We start from the raw sequence: 20,807 nt of genomic DNA, 5'->3' as shown, positions 1-20,807 counted from the left end.
TTGATTCAGAATGTGGTGGCGAGGTAATTAAACTGAGTTGTAGGGGCCCTGTCACTCCAGTCTTGTTCCGTCTACACCGGCTCCCAATTTGCTTCTGGGTCCAATTCAAGGTACTGGTATTGACCTGTTAAGCCCTCCCTGTGGGGAGGGGCTGTGGCTCAGTGGCAGGGCATCTGTTTGGCATGCAGAAGGTCCCAGGTTCAATCCCTGGCATCTCCAGTTAACGGGACTGGGCAAGTAGGTGATGTGAAATACCCCTGCCTGAGACCCCAGAGAGCCGCTGCTCTGTCTGAGTAGACAATACTGACTTAGATGGACCCAGGGGGGTCTGATTCAGTAGAAGGCAGCTTCATGTATGCGGCTTGGGACCGGCAGACAATAACGGCCACCTAGTCCCATTTGGGCCTGCCTGACCATTACAGTAATCTTTGGGGGCTCCTCTCGGCATCTGCTGAGGCTAGACAGGTGGCAACTCAGGAAAGGGGGCCTTCTTGATTGTGGCACCGAAACTGTGGGGATTCCCCTCCCCAGGAACAGTTGTTTGTCCCCCTTGATCATTATCTTCGGCCAGCAGTAAAGACCTATTTGTTTCATTTGGCATTCCCTCACTAAATCTTATTATCTTTTCTTGCTGTTTGTGGATTTAATTTTTAAAAAATATTGTATATATGTTCATATTTTAAACGCTGTTTTAATATTTGAAATTTTTTCACGTTTGCCACCTTGAGGACCATGATTTGGGTGGAAAGGCAGTATAAAAATGTTCTGAATAGACAAAGAGCCAGCATGGTGTAGTGGTTAAGAGCGGTGGACTCTAATCTGGGGAACTGGGTTCGATTCCCGACTCCTTCATATGAAGCCTGATGGATGACCTTGGGCTAGCCACAATTCTCTCAGAACTCTCTCAGCCCCATCTACCTCACGAGGGGTCTGTTGTGGGGAGGGGAAGAGAAGGCGATTGTAAGCCACTTTGACACTCCTTAAAGATAGAGAAAAGTAGGGTATAAAAACCAATTCTTCTTCTAAATTGTGGATTTCTAAAGCCTGTGAAAATGTGTGCAAAATAAGTGTGTTGGGTTACTCTGCGTAATTACTCAGCTGCTGTTCGGAGGAGGGCAGGGAGGGAGCCGTGCCGAGCACAGGCTCCCTGCCGCAAAAGACTATTTTCACCAGGCGCCATTCTCACGGGAGGCTAAGGTCGTGCTTTTGCAGTGCAGAGACTGTGATGAGTGGTGGTGCCGAGCGCTTTGTCCATTGCAAGTGGACGTGCTTCTGTGGTGCTCGAAGGAGAGCTCTCGTCTGCCCTTTGGGCTGAGGGTCCCAGCATTGGGTGGTGGTGAGGTGTGGCGTTCGGGAGAGAGCCCACATGGCTGTATCAATTTGTTCTCCACCTGCAGAGCCGGTGGAATTTGGTCACTGCCTCTGGGCGTCGTCTCCTTCGGCCTGGGGCCTGGCGGAGGCCGAGCCGCTACAGCCCCGGGTCTTTTTCACCCACTGTCCTTGGTCTCCTGCAGCTCCTCCCTGCTGTGCTGCGAGCCATGAAGAGCCGGGCTGCTCGGCAGTGCCTGACTCAGGAGCTGAACCTGCACGTGCAGCAGAACCGGGCGGTGCTGGACCACCAGCAGTTTGACTTCATCGTCCGCATGATGAACTGCTGCTTACAGGTTTGGGGCTTTGCGGACGGAGAGGCAGGTGGCCTGCCTTGGGTTCAGGCTCTCTGGGGATAGCCCTGGGGAGCTTTGGCTGTTCTCTCTGTCCTGCCCTGACATTCCCTCCTCTCTGCCCTCAGGACTGCAGTGCCGCAGATGAACATGGGGTTGCTGCAGCGCTTCTGCCACTAGTCACTGCTTTCTGCCGCGTGAGTAGTCTGTGGGCACCGGGTCAGCAGGGTAGGCCCAGGAGAAGGTCAGCTGGGCCTCCAGTCCTCTCCTCTGGGCTCTGGTGCCAGGCGAAGGACCAGGCTGGGGCGAGCTGGGTGGGGCCGCCAGACTTGATGGCGTGTCCCAGCACAAGGGCTTCTGTTTTTCTCCTCCTCCTCCTCCTCAGAAACTCAGTCCTGGGATCACACAGTTTGCTTACAGCTGTGTGCAGGAGCACCTGGTGTGGACCAATATCCAGTTCTGGGAGGCCATGTTCTACTGTGATGTGCAGAACCACATCCGGGCTCTGTACCTGGAGGGTGCCGAGGAGAATGGTGTGCAGAAGGTAAGGTGGCGAGGGTGCCTGGGGGGAGGCTGCCGCAAGGCCCTGGCTGCAGACCGAGGTTGTCCTGTTCTTTGACCTGACCAGGGAGGGGAAGAAGGGCCGCAGAAGGAGAAGTCGGTGCTGGAGATTGCCGCGGAGCAGTGTTGCTACTGGCCGACTTTCAGCCGTGAGAAGCAGCAGGAGCTGATCCAGAAGGAGGAGAGCACCGTCTTCAGCCAAGCCATCCACTACGCCAACCGCATGAGCTACCTGCTGCTGCCCCTGGACACCAGCAAGAGCCGTCTGCTGCGTGGCGTGGGCCTGGCCGATGCGGAGAGCGTCAGCAACAGCTTCATCACCAACAGGTACGCTGCCGGGGGGTGGCAGGTACACGCACGCGTGTGCTTCCACCAGCACGTGCCTGAGCTGGCTAGAGGGTCCTTCCACCTGAGTGTTTGGAAGAAAGAAGGGGCAAGATACATCCTGCCTCTTCGTTTTGGGCCCATCCCAGTGAGTCACTAGATGAGCTGCTGGAGCTTCTGCAGACTGAGAGCTGGTTCTGGGCGTATTTGGCTCCCTTGGAACTGCCCCGTAGGCTCCCTGGGTGAGAGGAGTGCTTTCTGGAGTAAGGGGTAGCAGGGCTCAGCGAGACCTCCGCCCCTGGAGCTGGGCGACCAAGAGCTGCCTGCTTCACAGCCCTGTTCTGGGGCAGCAGTTGACTGCATGGGGAGGAGCGGGCCCATGGGCAGAGCTGTGGCAGGCCAGGGTCTGGCAGCCCAGAGCCAGGGGAGCTCATGCCTGTCACTTCCTCGCCAGCATTGCCGGCAGCGTGGCCGACAGCTACGACACGGAGAGCGGCTTCGAGGAGGCCGAAAGCTCTGACGTGGCCAACTATGTGGTACGATTCATCAACCGCTTTGTGGACAAAGTCTGCACCGAGAGCGGCGTCACCAACGAGCACCTCAAGGGGCTCCACGTCATGATCCCGGGTAGGTCCCTGCGTCGTGGGGCACGGGGGCTGGGGGAGGGGCGGTCCAGATTCTCTGAAGGGAGCATTACCGTGAAGGGTGACTCTCCTGTCATCTCCCCCACCCCCGCTTAGACATTGTCCAGATGCACATTGAGACCCTCGATGCCGTGCACCGGGAGAGCAAGCGGCTGCCTCCGATACAGAAGGTGCGAGTGGGTCTGTGCAGGGGGGGGACGGCCTTTGCATCTCTGTTGAGCCCCCCAGGCTGGAACTGAGTCACCTCCGGCAAGAGCAGGGCGGGGGCGGGGGGTGGCTGCCTCTGCCCTGGATGTGAGCTGCTGCCTCGTGTGGGGAGCAGCTGCTTGTGGGGCCTCACGGGGCCTCTGCTTTCCCCCTGGTCAGGCGCTCCCTTTCACACACGCGACGTCTCTCTTGCAGCCCAAGCTCCTCCGGCCAAGCCTGTTGATCGGGGAAGAGAGCGTGATGGACGGCCTCCGCGTGTACCTCATGCCAGACGGGCGGGAAGAGGCTGCCGGGGGGAGCACGGGGGGCCCCGCTCTGCTCCCGGCCGAAGGCGCCGTCTTCCTCACTACCTACCGCATCATTTTCAAGGGCACCCCTACAGACCCCTTAGGTGCAAGCCTTTCCAGGGTACCTGTGTCCGGGAGGGGGCTGCTGACAGGCACGGCAGGGGCCCGGGGTGGGCTCGTGCTCTCCTCTGCAGGGAGCCCCTTGGTAGCTGAATCCAGCCATCGGGTGAAAGAGGTGTTGGTGTATGCCCGGTGCCAGGGGCACAGCTGATGCCCCCCTGTCGCTTTGCCCCTTCCCAGTTGGGGAGCAGGTGGTGGTCCGCTCCTTCCCCATTGCTTCCCTGACCAAGGAGGAGAAGATCGCGGTCCAGGCCCAGGTGGACCAGTTCATCCAAGAGGGCTGCGCTCAGCTCCAGCTGCGCTCCTGCACATTCCAGGTGAGACTCGAGAGGGCCGAGCAGGCGCAGGGAGGGAGGGAGCGCTTTGCCCCCCCCACGCTTGGAGGGTGGATGTATCCAGGGGTCTTTCCGCCCCCTGCGCTCCGGGGTCAGGGACTTTCCTGGACACCTGGCAGGAGAGACGAGCTTTGGTTCTCCTTCCACAGTTGCTGCGCATTGCCTTTGACGAGGAGGTGGCCTCTGAGAGTGCCGAGATCTTTCGGAAACACCTGAGCAAGCTGCGCTACCCCCAGCATGTCTCGGACTCCTTTGCTTTCACTGCCGGCCAGGTGACCAAGCAGGCCATGCCAACCAAGGCCAAGGAGAAGAACCCCTCGCTCAGGTACGGAATGGATCGGGGCCACTTTTCTCCCCATGCCAGCAGAGCTGCAAGGGGGCGGGTACAAGGTGGCCAGCCCTCTTCAGAGCGTCAGTGTGGACAGGGGATGACGACTTTAAATTGGGCATCTTGTGCTCCCCCCTAAAGTCTGGGTCTCCTGGGCCAGCCCTGGCAAGGGAGGAACACTTAGAGTCATTGCTTGGTCAAATTAAATGGCAAAGATTTCTTAAGCACAGTGGACAGCCCAAGAAATAGAGCAGCAACAAAGCAATGAACATTTTTAAATCCAGAAAAGATACTGAAGCGCGCAGTAGGTGGCCAACGTACAAGCGACTGATGCATTTCCGGCAAAGCAATTAACAAGCACGGGTAGATGAAATGCATAAGTGGGAAAACACCCACCAGTGGCCATTCTGTGCCCCAATAATAATGGATTACCCAAACAGTAAACTGTGTGACAGCCTGAACTCTCCATCATCTCCAGCCTGTCTGTTGAAAAGCTGAGCCACGCCCCCCCCCCCGAGTCCTCTTTCTGCCTCCAAAGCAGTCCGGGGCACTTTTCAAAGTTACCTTTTCTTCCTGTGGTGCTTCCAGATGGAATCCTGTCAGCCCTTGGCCCACTTGAACCAAAAACCACATCAGAGACAGTCAGGTCCAAAGAAGCTGGTTTTACTGGTCAAAATAGGTTAACAGAGCATAAGGAAAAGGTGACAGCAATGGCTTTTGCTGGCTTGCACTTGGTAATATAAAAGCATGAAAAAAAGCAAGAGATTATAGAATACAAACAGCGCTGTGGTTCACACAGCTTCAAAGGCATAGAGGTATGCATAACAATCCTTGAGTTCTTGAGTCTGATCAGTGAGAACATGAATTGAAACAAAAGCAACTGTGATACAGGCCTGACATTCTGCCCTCCTTAAGGCCCCCTCCCAGTCCGTTAGGGGGACGGCCTATCCGGGTAGGCGGTGTGAAAGGCGTTTACTAAGTGTGGGGCGGAGACATCCTGTGCACGTACCCACTCATCGTACGCAGGGGGGAAGTGCTTCCAGCGAATTAGGTATTGCAGGGACCCATGCCGTATACGGGAATCTAGAATCTTTGACACTTCGAAATGCTCCTCCCCCCCACCATCACTGGTTGCTCGGGAGGCGGTTCTGGGTGCCATTCCGGAGAGGCAGTATGAGGCTTGAGGAGGCTGACATGAAAGACTGGGTGGATACGTCTTAAGGTTTTAGGGAGAGTCAGCTCCACAGTGACAGGATTAATGATCCGGGCAATGGGATATGGCCCAATATACCTGGCACTGAGTTTTGGCAGGGGCGAGTGGACCGCAGGTTCTTGGTGGACAGATACACTAATTCACCAATTTGAAAGTCCTTGCTGGGAGAACGATGCTTATCTGCTTGCGCCTTGTATTTGCGCTTGGCTCTGTCAAGATTGCTCACAAGCCAGGGCCATGTGGTACGGAGGGCGTGCGCCCAAGAGGCTACGTCAGGATCCCCCTCCCCCTTGGACACCTCTACAGGGGCAAGAGGACCGAAGTCCTGACCATACACAGCATAGAATGGGCTGAAACCTGTAGATTGATGTACAACATTATTGTAAGCATATTCTGCAAAAGGTAACAGTTCTATCTTGGTGGTAATTGACATAGCAGCGTAAATAACATTCTAGCACAGCATTAACACATTCAGTTTGCCCATCCGTCTGGGGATGATAGGCACTGGATAAACCTTGCTCCACCCCCACCAACTTGAGAAAAGCTTTCTTGCGCGGGAACGAATGCAAACGGAAAACGTGACACAAAGAGGCGAGCCAATTTGGGGGCGGAGGGAATACCCGCACACGGAATCAAATGTACCTGTTTGGAAAATAAGTCAGTAACAACCCACAGTACAGTTTTGCCCCCGCTAGGTGGGAGATCCGTCATGAAATCCATGGCAATCACTTCCCAGGGCTTGCTGGGAATTTTCAGCAGTTGCAGCAATCCTGGGGGCTTGCTTTGAGACCGTTTGACTGTGGCACAAATAGGGCAGCTGCGAACGAAGGAGTCCACATCAGAACGCATTCCCCCCCACCAAAACTGTCTGCGCAACAAGTGAAGGGTTTTCAGGAACCCAAAGTGTCCCGCAGTTTTAATTCCATGGGCCAATTGCAGGACTTCTCTTCGAAGTATCTTAGGCACATATAATTTTGAGTCTTTATACCAACAACCACCTTGCTCAAGTACACCTTGGGGTAGGGTCTGGGCATTTCGTTCGGCTAAGCACTGAGCCCGAAGGGAGTCCAGGAAGGAGTTGGAGATGATCACCCCCCCTCCTTTCGTGGGAGAGGGTGAACCAGGAGCTGGTGGAGATGGAAGGGGGGGGGAAACTGGTGGTTGCGGGGCGTCGGATGCAGATGGCGCAAGGGGGGCTGGTGAGGGAGCTTGCTGGGTAGGGTTGGTTACCTTGTCGGCCGCTGTGCGGTTTTCATGCTGGGCTCGAGTTTGGGATTGGGTCTGTACGGCTAGCACGGGCAGGGCCCCTTTGTGCACCGGGGTAAATAAAGAGTCTGTCGGTCGATCAAGTTTCACTGGGTATTGAGGCAACCTGGATAGGGCATCAGCAAGCACGTTCTTTTTTCCCAGGCACATGTTTAAGAACAAAACGAAATTGAGCAAAGAAGTCCGCCCAACACTGTTGCTTTGCGGACAATTTATGGGTCCCCGTGAGGGCAGCTAGATTTTTGTGATCGGTCCAGACTTCAAAGGGGACTCCGGATCCCTCCAGGAATTGCCGCCACAGAGTAAGGGCATGGTGGACGGCTGATGCCTCCTTTTCCCAAATGGGCCAGTTTAATTGGGAATGCACAAACTTTTTTGAGAAGTTAAGCACAGGGGTAAAGGAGACCGTCCGGTCCTCTCTGGAGAAGGGCCCCCCCCATGGCTACATCGGACGCATCGACCTGTACAATAAACATTTGGTTCGGATCTGGGTGCTGCAGGACAGCTTCAGAAGTGAAAAGCCGTTTGAGGGCTACAAAGGCAGATTGGCATTGATCAGTCCACAGTATTTTGGCAGAGGGTAACGTTGCAGAAACCTCTCTCCCCTTTGTCTTTAGGAGGTCAGTGATTGGCAGCGCCACTTGAGCGAAGTTGGGAATGAAACCTCAATAGAAATTAGCAAAGCCCAGAAATTGCTGCACTAGCTTGCGGGTGGAGGGGGGAGTCCAGTCAAGTACCGATTGGACTTTGGCGGGGTCCATGCTAAGGCCACGATGAGATATTATGTACCCCAAAAAAGTTATTTTCTCTTGGTGAAATTCACATTTAGACAACTTTGCATAGAGCTGGTGATGACGCAGACGTTGCAAAACTTCTCGGACCAGAATAATATGTTCCTCCATGGTTTTTGAATAAATAAGAATATCATCCAAATAAACCACCACGCCGCGGTACAGTAAATCATGGAGGATTTCGTTAATGAGTTGCATGAAGACCCCCGGGACCCCTTTTAATCCGAACGGCATCACAAGAAATTCATACATTTCAAAGCAGCTAGAGAAGGCGGTGAGGGGTTCGTCCCCCTCACGGATGCGGACGCGATAATAGGCTTCCACTAAGTCCAGTTTAGAGAATACACGTCCCTCCTGCAGTTGTCCCAAGATATCTGAAATCAACGGTATGGGGTAGGCGTTGGCCTGTGTAACTGCATTAAGTTTTCGGAAGTCAATGCATAAACGCAGGTCACCCTCTTTTTTCCGGACAAAGAACGCAGGGGCTGAGTTGGGAGCGTTCGATTGTCGAATGAACCCTCGAGCAAGGTTTTTATCTAAAAAGTCACGTAAGATAGCGCGTTCGGAAATGCTCATGGGGTAAATCTTGCTCTTAGTCAGCGTACAGTCTTTTACCACCTCAATTGCACAGTCTGTGGTACGGTGGGGGGGCAAGGCATCACATTCTTTAATATCAAAGACATCTGCAAAGTCTCTGTATGCCTCGGGCAACGGCGTTGGCGATGCGGTATCGGAAGTTAACGCCGGAGCGGGTGGAGGCACCACCGCGGCTTCCCGTCGGTGCTGGTCGCACTTGGGATTGGCAAAGGCAATAGTGTCAGTTTCCCAGTCTATATAGGGACTATGACCTTTAAGCCAATTAATCCCTAGGACAACTTCGAATCGGATGGGGGCTATGGTAAAGTCTATTTGTTCCCAATGAGAACCAATACCCATCGCTACTCCCCGTGTGCGATGATCGACTGGTCCCCCTTTAAAATGACTCCCATCCATCTGGGCGAATTGGACGGGAGCTGGTAAAGCCTCGGACTTGACTTTGAGGGCTGCAAACGTGGCTTCATTAATTAAGTTGCGGCCGCAGCCAGAGTCAATAAGTGCCTTGACAGGCAGTTGGGGACCCCCTTTATAGCACTGTAACACTGCATCCACATAAACAGTGGTTTCCACTTCACTCACCTTGACGGGAGCTTTGAGTTTAGCAGGAGATTCTGCAGGGGTCTGTGGAGACACTCCACTCACCACAGACCGAATCCGTTTTTTGACACATCAAGAGGGGTTTCCAGAATTAGAGCTGGAGAATTCCATTGATTATCCTCGTCAGAAGAAAGAGAGTTGTCCCCCAGTGGGGCACTTGTAATCCGAGACCCTGCGGGGTCGTTTGGTGCAGAGAGGTTAGCCGATTCCTCAACGTGAAGTGCAGAGGGTGTGGGTTGTCCCGACGCTGCGCTGCGGGTGGCTGCGGTGCCTCTGCGTTGAGGTCTCCCTCGAGCTCGGGGTGGCATGCTGGGGTGAGTGGCCTCCGGGCGTTGAGGACAAGCCACTGCAAAGTGACCCATTCCCCCGCATATTAGACAAGCTCCCCTTTGGAAACGAGACTCGCGATCCAAAGGTGGCCGGGTCGGTCTTCGCGGGGTAGGAGCCACAGGTTTGGTGGGTGGTTTTTGTCCACCCTTTTCCTTCGCTCTATTCCGGATGAGCGAGACGAACCGTCAGCGGCTTTCAATTTCCTCAGCCAGTAAGATCCAATCTTCCAGAGTGTCAGGGTCACCTCGCATATATGACCAATTCAAAATATCAGGGTGCAATGCTTCTCGAAAGTGATGGATAAGAGTCGCTTCTGGCCAGTCTACAATTTTACTAGTGAGTCGTTGGAATTCATCTGTGAATTCCCGAACTGGAGAGGAGCCTTGTCTGAGTTGTAAAAGTTCCGATTTGGCTCTCTCTCCCATAAAGGGATCTTCGAAGCGTCGTCGTAAGGCGGTCATGAAGTTGTTGAGGGAACGAATGGATCGAGACCGTGTATCAAATTGGAGAATCATCCAGTCGGCCGCCTTTTCTGTTAACAAGGAGGCCACGAAGCGAATGCGGCTCTCTTCGGTTGGGAAAAATTGCCTGTGTTCCCGCATATAACTATCTACATGATGTAAAAAGCGGGGTAAGGTTTCTACAGAGCCGTCATAGGTAACGTTCAGTTTTGGCGGTCTCCATGGAGGCATTTGGGGGTATCCAGGAGCTGGGACTCCTGGAAACGGGTGTGATAGGTCCTCCCCCCGGGGCGGCGGGAATCCCTCCAGGCGCTGGCGGGCCTCCGCCCGGTATTACAGGCGCGGCTGGGCCCCCGCCTCCAGCAGGTGCGGCAGGACCCCCTCCGGCTGGGCCCCCGCCTCCAGCAGGTGCGGCAGGACCCCCTCCGGCTGGACCCCCGCCTCCAACCGGAGCAGCTGGTTGTTGTGGCAGCTGCGGCGGTATCCCGGGAGCGGGAGCAACGGGCACAGTGGGAGCCTGTTGTAACTGGTTGTTGTTTTGGAGTAGTAAAGTCAGTTGGTCTTGCAAACGTGCTACCTGTTCTAAAAGGTCCATATTCTGGTTACGTAGCAAAAATATCTCATTGCCCGCGCCACTAATCCGGCGGGATTGGCTGGACCGCAACCCGTTGGCCCAGAGAGGTTCCTCTATATACAAGTCCTCCTCATCGGAAGTATCCTCGGGTAAAGTTCCCATTAGTCTGCGGGTGCGTTGAACACTACGCGACGGAACGTAGGAAGGGATAAACGAGGGAGGCAAGTCAAAACCCCTGGGCTGTCGGGGGCACGTACCACTGCACGCCTGTTCCCGGGCGAGGCGTTCCTTCTCCTCCTGCTCTGCCCGTGCCCTCGCTGCGGCTTCGGCCGCTGTTCGCGCTTGGTCTTCCGCTTTTTTACATTCAGCTAGCTCCAGGTCGGCTGCCAGTTGGGCGGTCAGTTTCGCGGTAATGAGAGGAAGCGCCTCCTTTTCCAAAGTGTAGAGTATCTCCACACGGTCATCGTTCAGGTCCAGCATCGGCTGGATCAGTACCGCCAAGGCCGCAGCATTGGAGCCGAAATCGGGGGTGAGATGTCTAGTAAGCTCCGCCATCGAGATAGTTGCCACAGTGTGGCCCTGGAAAAGGGCAGTCACCCGTGTGGCCACCGCTCTCGCTTCAACCTGACACAGTTCAGGGGCCGGTGCGACTGAGGTCGCCATGTTAGTAGGACGGATTGGGGCCGCGGACAGATCAGGAAGGGTTTCGCGAGCAATAAGTTCGTCTAACAAGTCAGTTAGCAGTTGTAAATCCTCAGCCGCCGACCGAGCATCCTCCACCAACCGAGGTCTAAACGGGCGTTGGCATCCTCAACGTCGGACATCCAGGGGGTTGCTGTTAGGGAACGCCACTGGGCCTGTATTAATCCATTCAGGGGACTAACTTCCGTGCCAGTCCTACATAGCTCAGCTACAACATCCCGTACGAGGTCGGGGTCGTCTTCCAGGGTTCTTAGACGGAACCCGCTACCCGGGGACCTAATCCAGCGGGTCTGGGGCGAACCACACGGGGTTCCAGCCACGAATCACTCGGAGAGCGCTTTCCGCACTCCCATCCGAGTGGCAGGCGAACCCTCCGGGGCTCCAGCCTGACAGGGAGATTTGATTGAGATTGCTGTCACAATGTCAGCCCTTGGCCCACTTGAACCAAAAACCACATCAGAGACAGTCAGGTCCAAAGAAGCTGGTTTTACTGGTCAAAATAGGTTAACAAAGCATAAGGAAAAGGTGACAGCAATGGCTTTTGCTGGCTTGCACTTGGTAATATAAAAGCATGAAAAAAGCAAGAGATTACAGAATACAAACAGCGCTGTGGTTCACACAGCTTCAAAGGCATAGAGGTATGCATAACAATCCTTGAGTTCTTGAGTCTGATCAGTGAGAACATGAATTGAAACAAAAGCAACTGTGATACAGGCCTGACAAATCCTTAAAAAGAAAGAAAAATCCAAAACAAGTGAAGCCATAGAGCAATAATGAAAGGATGGAAAGAACAGACAGGTGGAGGCAGGGGGGCCTCACGAGCAGCGGGGGGAGAGGAGGGGCTATGTTTGGGTGTGGGGAAAGTTGTAGAACTTTAGAGAGGAAGGTTTGATCCTGGTTTGTTCTGATTTTGCCTTGTGGGCACCTTTTTAGAGACAGCCCCTCCCATACGTAGGCAAAGTGACAAGTTTTTCCTATGTATCCAATTTCATTGTCCAGTTATTTTCTTGGGGGTGGGGGTGGGCAGAGGACCAGTCTATGCCAAGAAGGCTCCCTTTCTGGACCTTCGCTTTCCTCCGTCCAGTCTCCATCCTGGGCAGAGATGCGCTCAAAGGCGTGGGCTTATATAGGCAAGTGGTTCTTCAGCTGCCCGTCTGGCCAAAATGGCTGCCTGGGCCTTCTCATCACGCAGGCCGACATCACGTGGGCAGGCTGCTCCCACTTACAAAAGATGCTCTGTGTCCGTCAGAGCGAGATCTGTCACAAGCCACGCTCTGGGTGGTTCTTCAGGGTAATCAGACTGGACTTTGGGGCTCATGGATCAAGTTTGGGGACTGGATCAACTCCCCCCCTCCCCCGGTTGTGAGTGAGGTGATGATCGGGCTAGGGAACATGGTGCTTCAACACTGAGAAGGGGGGGGGAGAGGCCCTATCACGTGTTGTGCAGGAGACGTTGTGGGATGGGAGTGTGCCAGGGAAGCGGGGGAGGGGGAAATAAGCACCTGCCTCTTGTCCTGGTTCACCTCACTGACCAGATCCCGTATTCCGTGCTGAGGCACCTTCTTGAGTCTCCGGGTATTGTTGCTGAGGGCCATGGGAAAAGATCTAGCATCCGGGCTTGTCTCCTATCACTGCCGCTGTGTCAGAGGAGAAGTGTAATTCTCCCAGCTTCTCTCTCCAGAGCCCTGGATGCAACACCTGCCTCGACCCTGTGGCTGAGGAAGGGGAGTTGTGGTGCTCTGTCAGGCACAGCCCTGGTCTCAAGTGATGCATCTACCTTGGGGTGGCCCTGGCAGATCAGGGAAGCTGTTGGACACACACACACACCGCCGCCATCCCTGCTTCCCAGCCGTCTGTCTCCCTGGTTGAGTGTCTTCCAGAGGTCCTGGAGTCTTCCTTCCCCAGCGTAGGGATTTCTGCCGTGGCCTTCCGCACAGTCAGGGGCAGCTCTCTGGCCAGCGTCTGCCTCACAGCTGCCTGGTGGAGCTTGTGCGGACCTCTCTCCTTGCTCTGCCCACTGCGGTGCTACGTGTGTCCTCATTTGTGGTGGCGATGGCTTGCACATGTGGACCCTGATAGGGGTGGCAACAGCATTTCCTGGAGGAGAGGGGGACAGTTTAGTGTGTCAGAGACCCCTTTTGCTTCCTGGGGCATCGGTCTGCGCGTGGACGAAGGCTCCGGCTTTCTAGGGTGCCGTCTCTGAGCCAGAGGCTGCCCTGACCTTGCAAGCCCCCCCCCCCCTTACAGGACCATCTCCAAGATCCTGGTGAAGAATGCGAAGAAGACCATTGGCCGTCAGTACGTCACCCGCAAGAAATACACCCCCCCTCCCTGGGAGCAGCGTGGCCCCCAGCAGCCCTTCCCAGAGGACCAGGAGGATGAGATCTCAGGTATGTCGGAGTGGGGCTGTGCCTGGGGCAGGCTGGGGGAAACGGATGCCAGCTGCGGCCACGGTGGCAATATGGCTCCTTGAGGAGAAGGCGGAAGCACCAGCAGGGCAGAGTGGCTAAAACGGAAGGAGACTCAGATTCGAATTCCCTTTCTGCCCTTGGGCCAGGCCCACTCTGCCCAGCCTACCTCGCAGGGGAGGGGTTGTGGGGATGAAATAGAGGAGGAGGGAGCACGGTAAATAACCGCTTCCTGCTTTGGGTCTTGGCAACGGCAGTGTCCGAGGAAGTGGAAAGGAGCACCTTGACGCCCTCCACCACCATCCGGCCCTCGGACAAGATGACCATGAGCCACCTGGTGGAGCGGGCCTGCTGCCGGGACTACCAGCGCCTGGGCTTGGGCACGCTGAGCAGCAGCCTCACCCGCTCCAAGAACGAGCCCTTCCGCATCTCCACGGTCAACCGGATGTACGCCGTCTGCCGGAGGTAAGCGTGGCCTGCAGAGCCGTGGAAGGACCCCGGGGGGCAGGAGGCTGCTGCTCGTGGGGCAGAGTGACTGTCCCGGTGTGGCTGTCCTCAGAGTGTTCTGAAGCAGAGGGCCGATGGTCTTTGTATCTGACCGTGTTCCCACACTCCATCTTCTGTCGCTTGCCAACAGCTGGCCTGGCACCCTGGTGGAAGCTCGTGCGTGAAGAGCACCCCTGGCTAAGGGCAAAGCGCCGTCTGGTCCAGCATCCCATTCCCCACAGCGCCCCTCCCAGTCAGGCATGGAAATCAAAGCCACCCCCAGCTCCCCACAGCCAGAGGTAGACTGCGTTGGAAAGTGAGGCTTTATGTAGTTTTCATGGCTGAGAGGCATTGATGGACCTCTGTTGTCCATGAGTTTACCCAGATCCTTCTTCAAATTGAAGCCGATCAATTACCGTTATTAGCGGTTATAAAATATTGTCGAAGGCTTTCACGGTCAGAGTTCATTGGTTCTCGTAGGTTATCCAGGCTGTGTAACCGTGGTCTTGGTATTTTCTTTCCTGACGTTTCGCCAGCAGCTGTGGCCGGCATCTTCAGAGGAGACGTCAGGAAAGAAAATACCAAGACCACGGTTACACAGCCCGGATAACCTACGAGAACCAATTAGCGGTTATGTTTACATAAGTTACATCTCATTAAGAGATATCCTATCTTGCTTAACGTATCCACCCCAGGCAATGACACAACCCGTTTGAACTTAATTAATTAATTAAGCCTCATAACAAAACTTCTAAAATTGTAACGATGAGTATAGTGTGGACAATAATATATATATGTATAGAAGAACAAGCTATGTTACATGAAAAATTCTAACAGATCTGAATACAGCGTTTAAAGATTGATAGAAAAGTTTACACACCCCATTACAAAATCACCTCTGCTAGTGCCTGTCGTCACTCCACATCTTGTGGTGATGAGTTCTGTAAACTGAAGAAGGACTCCATTTTGTCGGCTTCACTGGGACCCCTTTTGCTGAGTTCTCCATGCAGTCGAAGTATCGAAGGGCCCTGCAGAAGGCTGAGCCGTGTTGTTTCTCCCAGGCCAGACCCCTCTGATGCCCCCACACCTGCCTCAGTCATCTTTTGATTCCCTTTGAGGGAATTCCGCGTAGCTGCAGCTCTGGCCTCATGGAGCCAGGAGGCAGAGCCAGAAAAGCTTGCCTTGGAGGAGGGCCTCTCCCCTTTCTCATAAGAACATAAGAAAGGCCCTGCTGGATCAGACCAAGGCCCATCAAGTCCACCAAGTTCGCACAGTGGCCAACCAGGTGCCTCTAGGAAGCCCACAAACAAGACGAATGCAGCACACCATCCTGCCTGTGTTCCACTGCACCCAATATAATAGGCATGCTCCTCTGATACTAGAGAGAATAGGTATGCAGTATGACTAGTATCCATTCTAACTAATAGCCATGAATACCCCTTTCCTCCATGAATATGTCCACTCCCATCTTAAAGCCCTCCAAGCTGGAAGCCATCACCACATCCTGGGGCAGGGAGTTCCACAATTTAACTATGCGTTGTGTGAAAAAATACTACCACTACCTTTATCTGTTTTTAATCTCTCACTCTCCAGCTTCAGCAGATGACCCCACATTCTAGTATTATGGGAGAGGGAGAAAAACTTCTCCCTGTCCACTCTCCAAACCATGCATAATTTTATAGACCTCTATCATGTCTCCCCTTAGCAGCCTTCTTTCCAAGCTAAACAGCCCTAAGCGTCTTATCCGCTCCCCATAGGACAGTTGTCGGTTGTCTTCTCTGTAGCATTCCTCTGAGAAGAGATGCCCCAGGTTTCAACCGCCGTAGCTGCCGCATCAGGGCCAGATTCAATGTGAGCAAGTGTAAAGTAATGTGTTTTGGGGCAAAAAAAATTCCCAACTTCACATATACACTAATGGGATCTATGCTGGCAGTGACAGACCAAGGAAGGGATCTTGGGGGTGGTAGTGGATCGCTTGTTGAAGATGTCAACCCAGTGTTTGGTTGCTGTAAAAAAGGCAGATTCCATGCTGGCCATAATTAGATGAGGAATAGAGAATAAAACTGCTGATATCATACTGCCCTTGTACAAATTATGGTGAGACCACACTGGGAATACTTGTACAGTTCTGGTCACCACACCTAAAAAAGGATACTGCAGAGCTTGAGAAGGTGCAGAAAAGAGCAACCAAAATGATCAGGGGACTAGAGCAACTGTCCTATGGGGAGTGGTTAAGACGCTGAGGGCTGTTTAGCTTGGAAAGAAGACGGCTAAGGGGAGACATGATAGAGGTCTATAAAATTATGCATGGTTTGGAGAGAGTGGACAGGGAGAAGTTTTTCTCCCTCTCCCATAATACTAGAACACGGGGTCATCTGCTGAAGCTGGAGGGTGAGAGATTCAAAACAGATAAAAGTATTTTTTCACACAACGCATAGTGGAACTCCCTGCCCCAAAATGTGGTGATGGCTGCCAGCTTGGAGGGCTTTTAGAGGGGAGTGGACATATGTGGATAAGTTTAAACATGGCTATCATGTTTCCCCTCAGCCTTCTCTTCTCCAAACTAAATAAACCCAACTCCCTAAGTCTCTCTTCATAGGGCATGGATTCCAGACCTCTGACCATTCTGGTCGCCCTCCTCTGGACACGCTCCAACTTGTCAACATCCTTAAATTGTGGAGCCCAAAAGTGGACACAGTATTCCAAGTGAGGTCTGACCAATGCAGAATACAGTGGTAGTATTACTTCCCTTGATCTAGACACAATACTTTCTGCCTAGGTGAAGTGCTTTACACTTCTCCCTGTTGAAATCCAATTTATTGCTTATGGCCCAGCTCTCCAGTCTATTGAGGTCATTCTGAACTCTGACCATACCCTCCGGGGTATTAACTACCCCTCCTAACTTGATGTCATCTGCAAATTTGATTAGCATGCTCTCTATTCCATCATCCAAGTCATTTATAAAAATATTAAATAGTACCGGTCCCAGGATAGACCCCTGTGGCACCCCACTGGTCACTCCTCTCCAGGATGAAGTTGTGCCATTAATGAGCACCCTTTGGGTTCAGTTGGTCAACCAATTACTAATCCACCTAACAGTAGCAGTGTCCAGCCCACATTTTACTAGCTTTGTTTCAAGATCATGGGGGACTTTATCAAAGGCTTTACTGAAATCAAGGTACACTACATCTACAGTCTGCTTTTAAAAAACACACGTGTTTTTTTTTTTACTTTAGCAAGGGATATGTAGCAAGAGATTTGGTCTCTAAAGCCTAACCCTTTCCTCTCTTTTCTCTGCTCTGCCTGTCTGGCCGCTTGGTTGGGCTAAAGAACTGGCAGGGGAGATAAAGGGGAAAGCCCATATTTTTGTTTGACTTGGAAGCCTGTTGCTGCTGCTTAGTTCATAGGGGGAGGAGATGGAGGGGGAGGAACGGGCGTGTAGAAATGTCTCTAAATTAGGGGCTGTAGGAAAGAATGGGTTTTTACTTCAGCTGAGAAAATATAGAAACAGGCTTGCACAAAACCCACATACATATATATTCTATATTTTTCTCAAGTCTCTCTCAGGAGTTCACATAAGCACTCTGTAACGAGCAAGGGTGGGGTGGGGCTGCATAGGGGAATCTCTCTGTCCAGTCTCTTGCCACTTTCCAGAAGCAGCCTTGTCCCCCCTAAAAAAGTTCGCCAAGCACTCACCACATCAACCCCTCCTTCCTCACAAATAATAATACGGCATCATCTGTCTTAATAAAAAACGCTGCGGCTGAATGCGGAGTCAGGAGCCTCTCACTGTCGGTGGCTTTTCTGGCCAGGTGCTCTCACAGGCACCCCCCCTCTAGTGGCTACATGGCGTGACTGCATGCCTCCGCCAGAAACAATCACGTGGCTGGATGGCTCCGCCCACTTTCGACCTCACCATATCAATATGAAAGGACTCCAGGCACCCACCCACCCCCGCCAACCTGTCATTTTGAACAAAATGCTTTTTTGGCAAAAGCTTCATTCTATTAACTACTTTTGTGCCTGCAGGTGGGCGACGCTTCATCCTATTAAGGCCTCTTAACGGAGAAGGGCTAAGAAGCCCCCCCCCTTTTTACCTGCATGGAACCAAAGGTAAAAATGCCCTTCGGTTCCATGCAGGTAGAAAAGTAGGTCTGGGCAAGGCCCAGAACGTGGCTCAGGAGTGGGTCGGCCTCGCTTCTGAGGACACCCTGATCACCAGAAGCCTTTTTGTTGAACTATTTAAGGACACCCCCCTCCTCCCCCCCAAAAAAGGGTGATAGGAGATTCTGTCAACTCCTTTCGTTGTTACTGTTCCAAGGTTTTTTGCCTGTCCCTCCATCCTTGCCCATCTCTTACCTGCCCTTCCTGCCCAGGTTCAAATTCTCAGCCCCTGCGAAGCTGAGACTGAAACACAGTCTCACGTTTCAGGTGTGGGTGAAGTTGGCTCAAGCACCCTGATATGAGCTGTTGGAGATTTCGGAGCCTGCTTTTCTAGGGAGCAGGAGTAAGGGAAGACCACAAACCGATCCCTGGGACCTTGGGGGAATTCCAGCAGGCACGCATTTTCTGTTGTCTTGAGTTGCCACTTGTCTGCATTGGGACCCTTCCGTATGCCGTCAACTTGAGCAGGCGTTTTCCAACTGAGGACTGCCATGCTTACAGAAGGGCTGGCTCGGCTGAGATGGCAAATGGCACAGGAGGGCACAGGAGATTGGACGTGAAGTTGCCATCTTCAGAGCCTGACCACACTGCTTTGCTTTGCAGGGAGAGTGCCCAAATCTTGCTGGCAGAGTAGCAAATTCTCAGCCGGTGGCAGGTGGGGAAGAAAGGCGAGTCGGCGAGGGATTAGGGCTTGCCTGTGGTTCATAATTGCCAAGGGCCAAGCTAGACACAATGTGATGTAATGATTAGAGTGTCGGACAAGGGGCTGGGAGACCCATGTTCTAATCCCTACTCTGCCAGGGGAGCTCACTGGGTTAGGGTTAGTCCCTTGGAATAATCCTGCTCAGCCTAGCCTACCTCACAGGGTGGTGGTTGTGTAAAGGAAATGGAGACAGGCGCATCACGTGTGGTGTCCTGACTCCTTTGGAGAACAGCAGCATAGAGGTGTGCGAGGTCAGTGAATGAGGGTCTTTGCTGGTGGTTCTGGGTGGTTGCTGGAGGAAGGCAGCGCTGAACTCTTTCCTCCCCTGTCTCTTCTACATTTTAAGCAGCTGCAGTTGGCTCTCTAGGCAGGAAAAAGGTGCAGTGTTTTTACTTTGTAGAAGAGGCAAGGGAAGAAAGGGTTAACTGCCAGCCACTCTTGGCCGCGCACCTGGGGGCTTCTGCTTTGCTTTCAGAAAGGGAAGGCAGGAGAGTCTGATCTCTTTCCTGGCCTGGCCCCTCCAGGTTGGCACTTAGTTCTTTAAACATGGTCCTAGTTTGGACAGAAGGCTTGAGCCTTGGAGGGAGATGAGTGACAGACGGGTTGACTGGATTGGGCCCTCCAGCGGCCTGAAAGGGCATGTGCGTGTGTGCGTGCGTGCATGGAGGAATCATAGAATCATAGAGTTGGAAGGGACCACCAGGGTCATCTAGTCCAACCCCTCTGGGTGCCATACAAAGGAAGAGAGTGGGGAGGGCGGCTTGTGACAATCAGTTTTTCTGACTCGTAACATTTAGAGAGTTGTGAACTGAGAATAATTCAAGGCTTTGCTCTTAGCTGGGATCCACAGTATCACAACTCTCCCTGTTTTATCAATTTAGAGAAGGCTTTCGCCTCTTCCAACTTGTTGATAATACAATGTTTTTTCCAGGACCACAGGTCCTTTGTTTCTCTATTTAGGTAACTACAAATGAATTGACACCTGCATGAATCTTTCTATCCTTTATTGAAAAAGGAAATGATTCTTTTTATTAAACAAGACAGTATAAAATAGAGAACTAAAATTATTGAACTTATACAGAATGTAATTAAACAGGCAAGTACAATTAAATCTATCATTATTTTAATGCATATTAAAACGAGTTGTCTGTTAGAACAAATCAGAATTTTGTTTTTTGTTCATTGCTCTTAAGGAACACTAAATAAGCCAAAAGCATTCTTATATTTTACCAAGCAGGGGTCCTTTAATCTTTGACTGCTTTGATTTCGGTTCAAGGAAATCTGATTTGGTCTTCAGAGGCATGCATAGTTATAGAGAAAACTTATTTATTTGATTGATTTCTGAAGTCACTTATCATGTGACTATTTTAAGTACCTGGTTGGCTATTGTAATAAGCAAAATTAGCACAAACACATCTGTTCACTTCAACATATGATGAGTACATTTTTGAAACAGCTAGGTAGAAGGCCATAAGCTGTCTCATCAAAATAACTTTCCCAAAATTTTCCCAACTTACATCAGCTAAATACTTTCCCAGGCCTAAAAACTGCAAGCAAAGGAGGACGTAGCTCACAGGTGTCTCCTTGCACTGGGGGCGAGATCATTGCTACTGCGACAGGCTCACAGATGAGGGAGCCTCATGGGGCAGAAATTTGGTGGGGGGGGGCATGTTGGACGTGGGCGTCTTGGGTTTGGGTGCTTCATGGTCTCACCTGCACCCATTGGCACGGGAGAGGTTTCGCCCACTCTCTTCCTCCACCCTGTAGCCCCAGCGGTTTGTCTCCCCTGCAGCTACCCGGGGCTGCTGATCGTCCCTCAGAGCATCCAAGACAACACCCTCCAGCGGATCTCGCGCTGCTACCGCCAGAACCGCTTCCCTGTGGTGTGCTGGCGCAGCTCCCGCACCAAGGCGGTCCTGCTGCGTTCGGGCGGGCTGCACGGCAAAGGCGTGGTGGGCCTCTTCAAGTCGCAGAATGCTCCTGCCTCAGGTACCTGCATGGGATAGGATGGGCCAGGAGGCGGCAGCGATGAGCGGCCCCTGCCTCCC

The 20,807-nt window shown here is 52.9% G+C and overlaps 1 protein-coding gene across 1 annotated transcript in view; it reads left to right on the top strand.

Moving 5' to 3' along the window:
* SBF1 (SET binding factor 1) overlaps nucleotides 1-20,807 on the top strand; it is a 111,293-nt gene that overhangs the window by 67,847 nt on the left and 22,639 nt on the right. Inside the window, exons 16-27 of the mRNA XM_056845907.1 lie at nucleotides 1,515-1,664; nucleotides 1,790-1,858; nucleotides 2,047-2,205; nucleotides 2,290-2,549; nucleotides 3,001-3,173; nucleotides 3,287-3,360; nucleotides 3,593-3,788; nucleotides 3,985-4,121; nucleotides 4,289-4,464; nucleotides 13,246-13,388; nucleotides 13,664-13,871; nucleotides 20,552-20,748. Of these exons, the coding sequence (XP_056701885.1) occupies nucleotides 1,515-1,664; nucleotides 1,790-1,858; nucleotides 2,047-2,205; nucleotides 2,290-2,549; nucleotides 3,001-3,173; nucleotides 3,287-3,360; nucleotides 3,593-3,788; nucleotides 3,985-4,121; nucleotides 4,289-4,464; nucleotides 13,246-13,388; nucleotides 13,664-13,871; nucleotides 20,552-20,748 (1,942 nt within the window). The remainder of the gene's footprint in view (nucleotides 1-1,514; nucleotides 1,665-1,789; nucleotides 1,859-2,046; nucleotides 2,206-2,289; nucleotides 2,550-3,000; nucleotides 3,174-3,286; nucleotides 3,361-3,592; nucleotides 3,789-3,984; nucleotides 4,122-4,288; nucleotides 4,465-13,245; nucleotides 13,389-13,663; nucleotides 13,872-20,551; nucleotides 20,749-20,807) is intronic.

The sequence above is a fragment of the Euleptes europaea genome, chromosome 3, assembly GCF_029931775.1.
Source record: "Euleptes europaea isolate rEulEur1 chromosome 3, rEulEur1.hap1, whole genome shotgun sequence".
In the NCBI taxonomy this organism is placed as follows: Eukaryota; Metazoa; Chordata; class Lepidosauria; order Squamata; family Sphaerodactylidae; genus Euleptes; species Euleptes europaea.
This window is presented reverse-complemented; position numbering and strand designations above follow the sequence as displayed.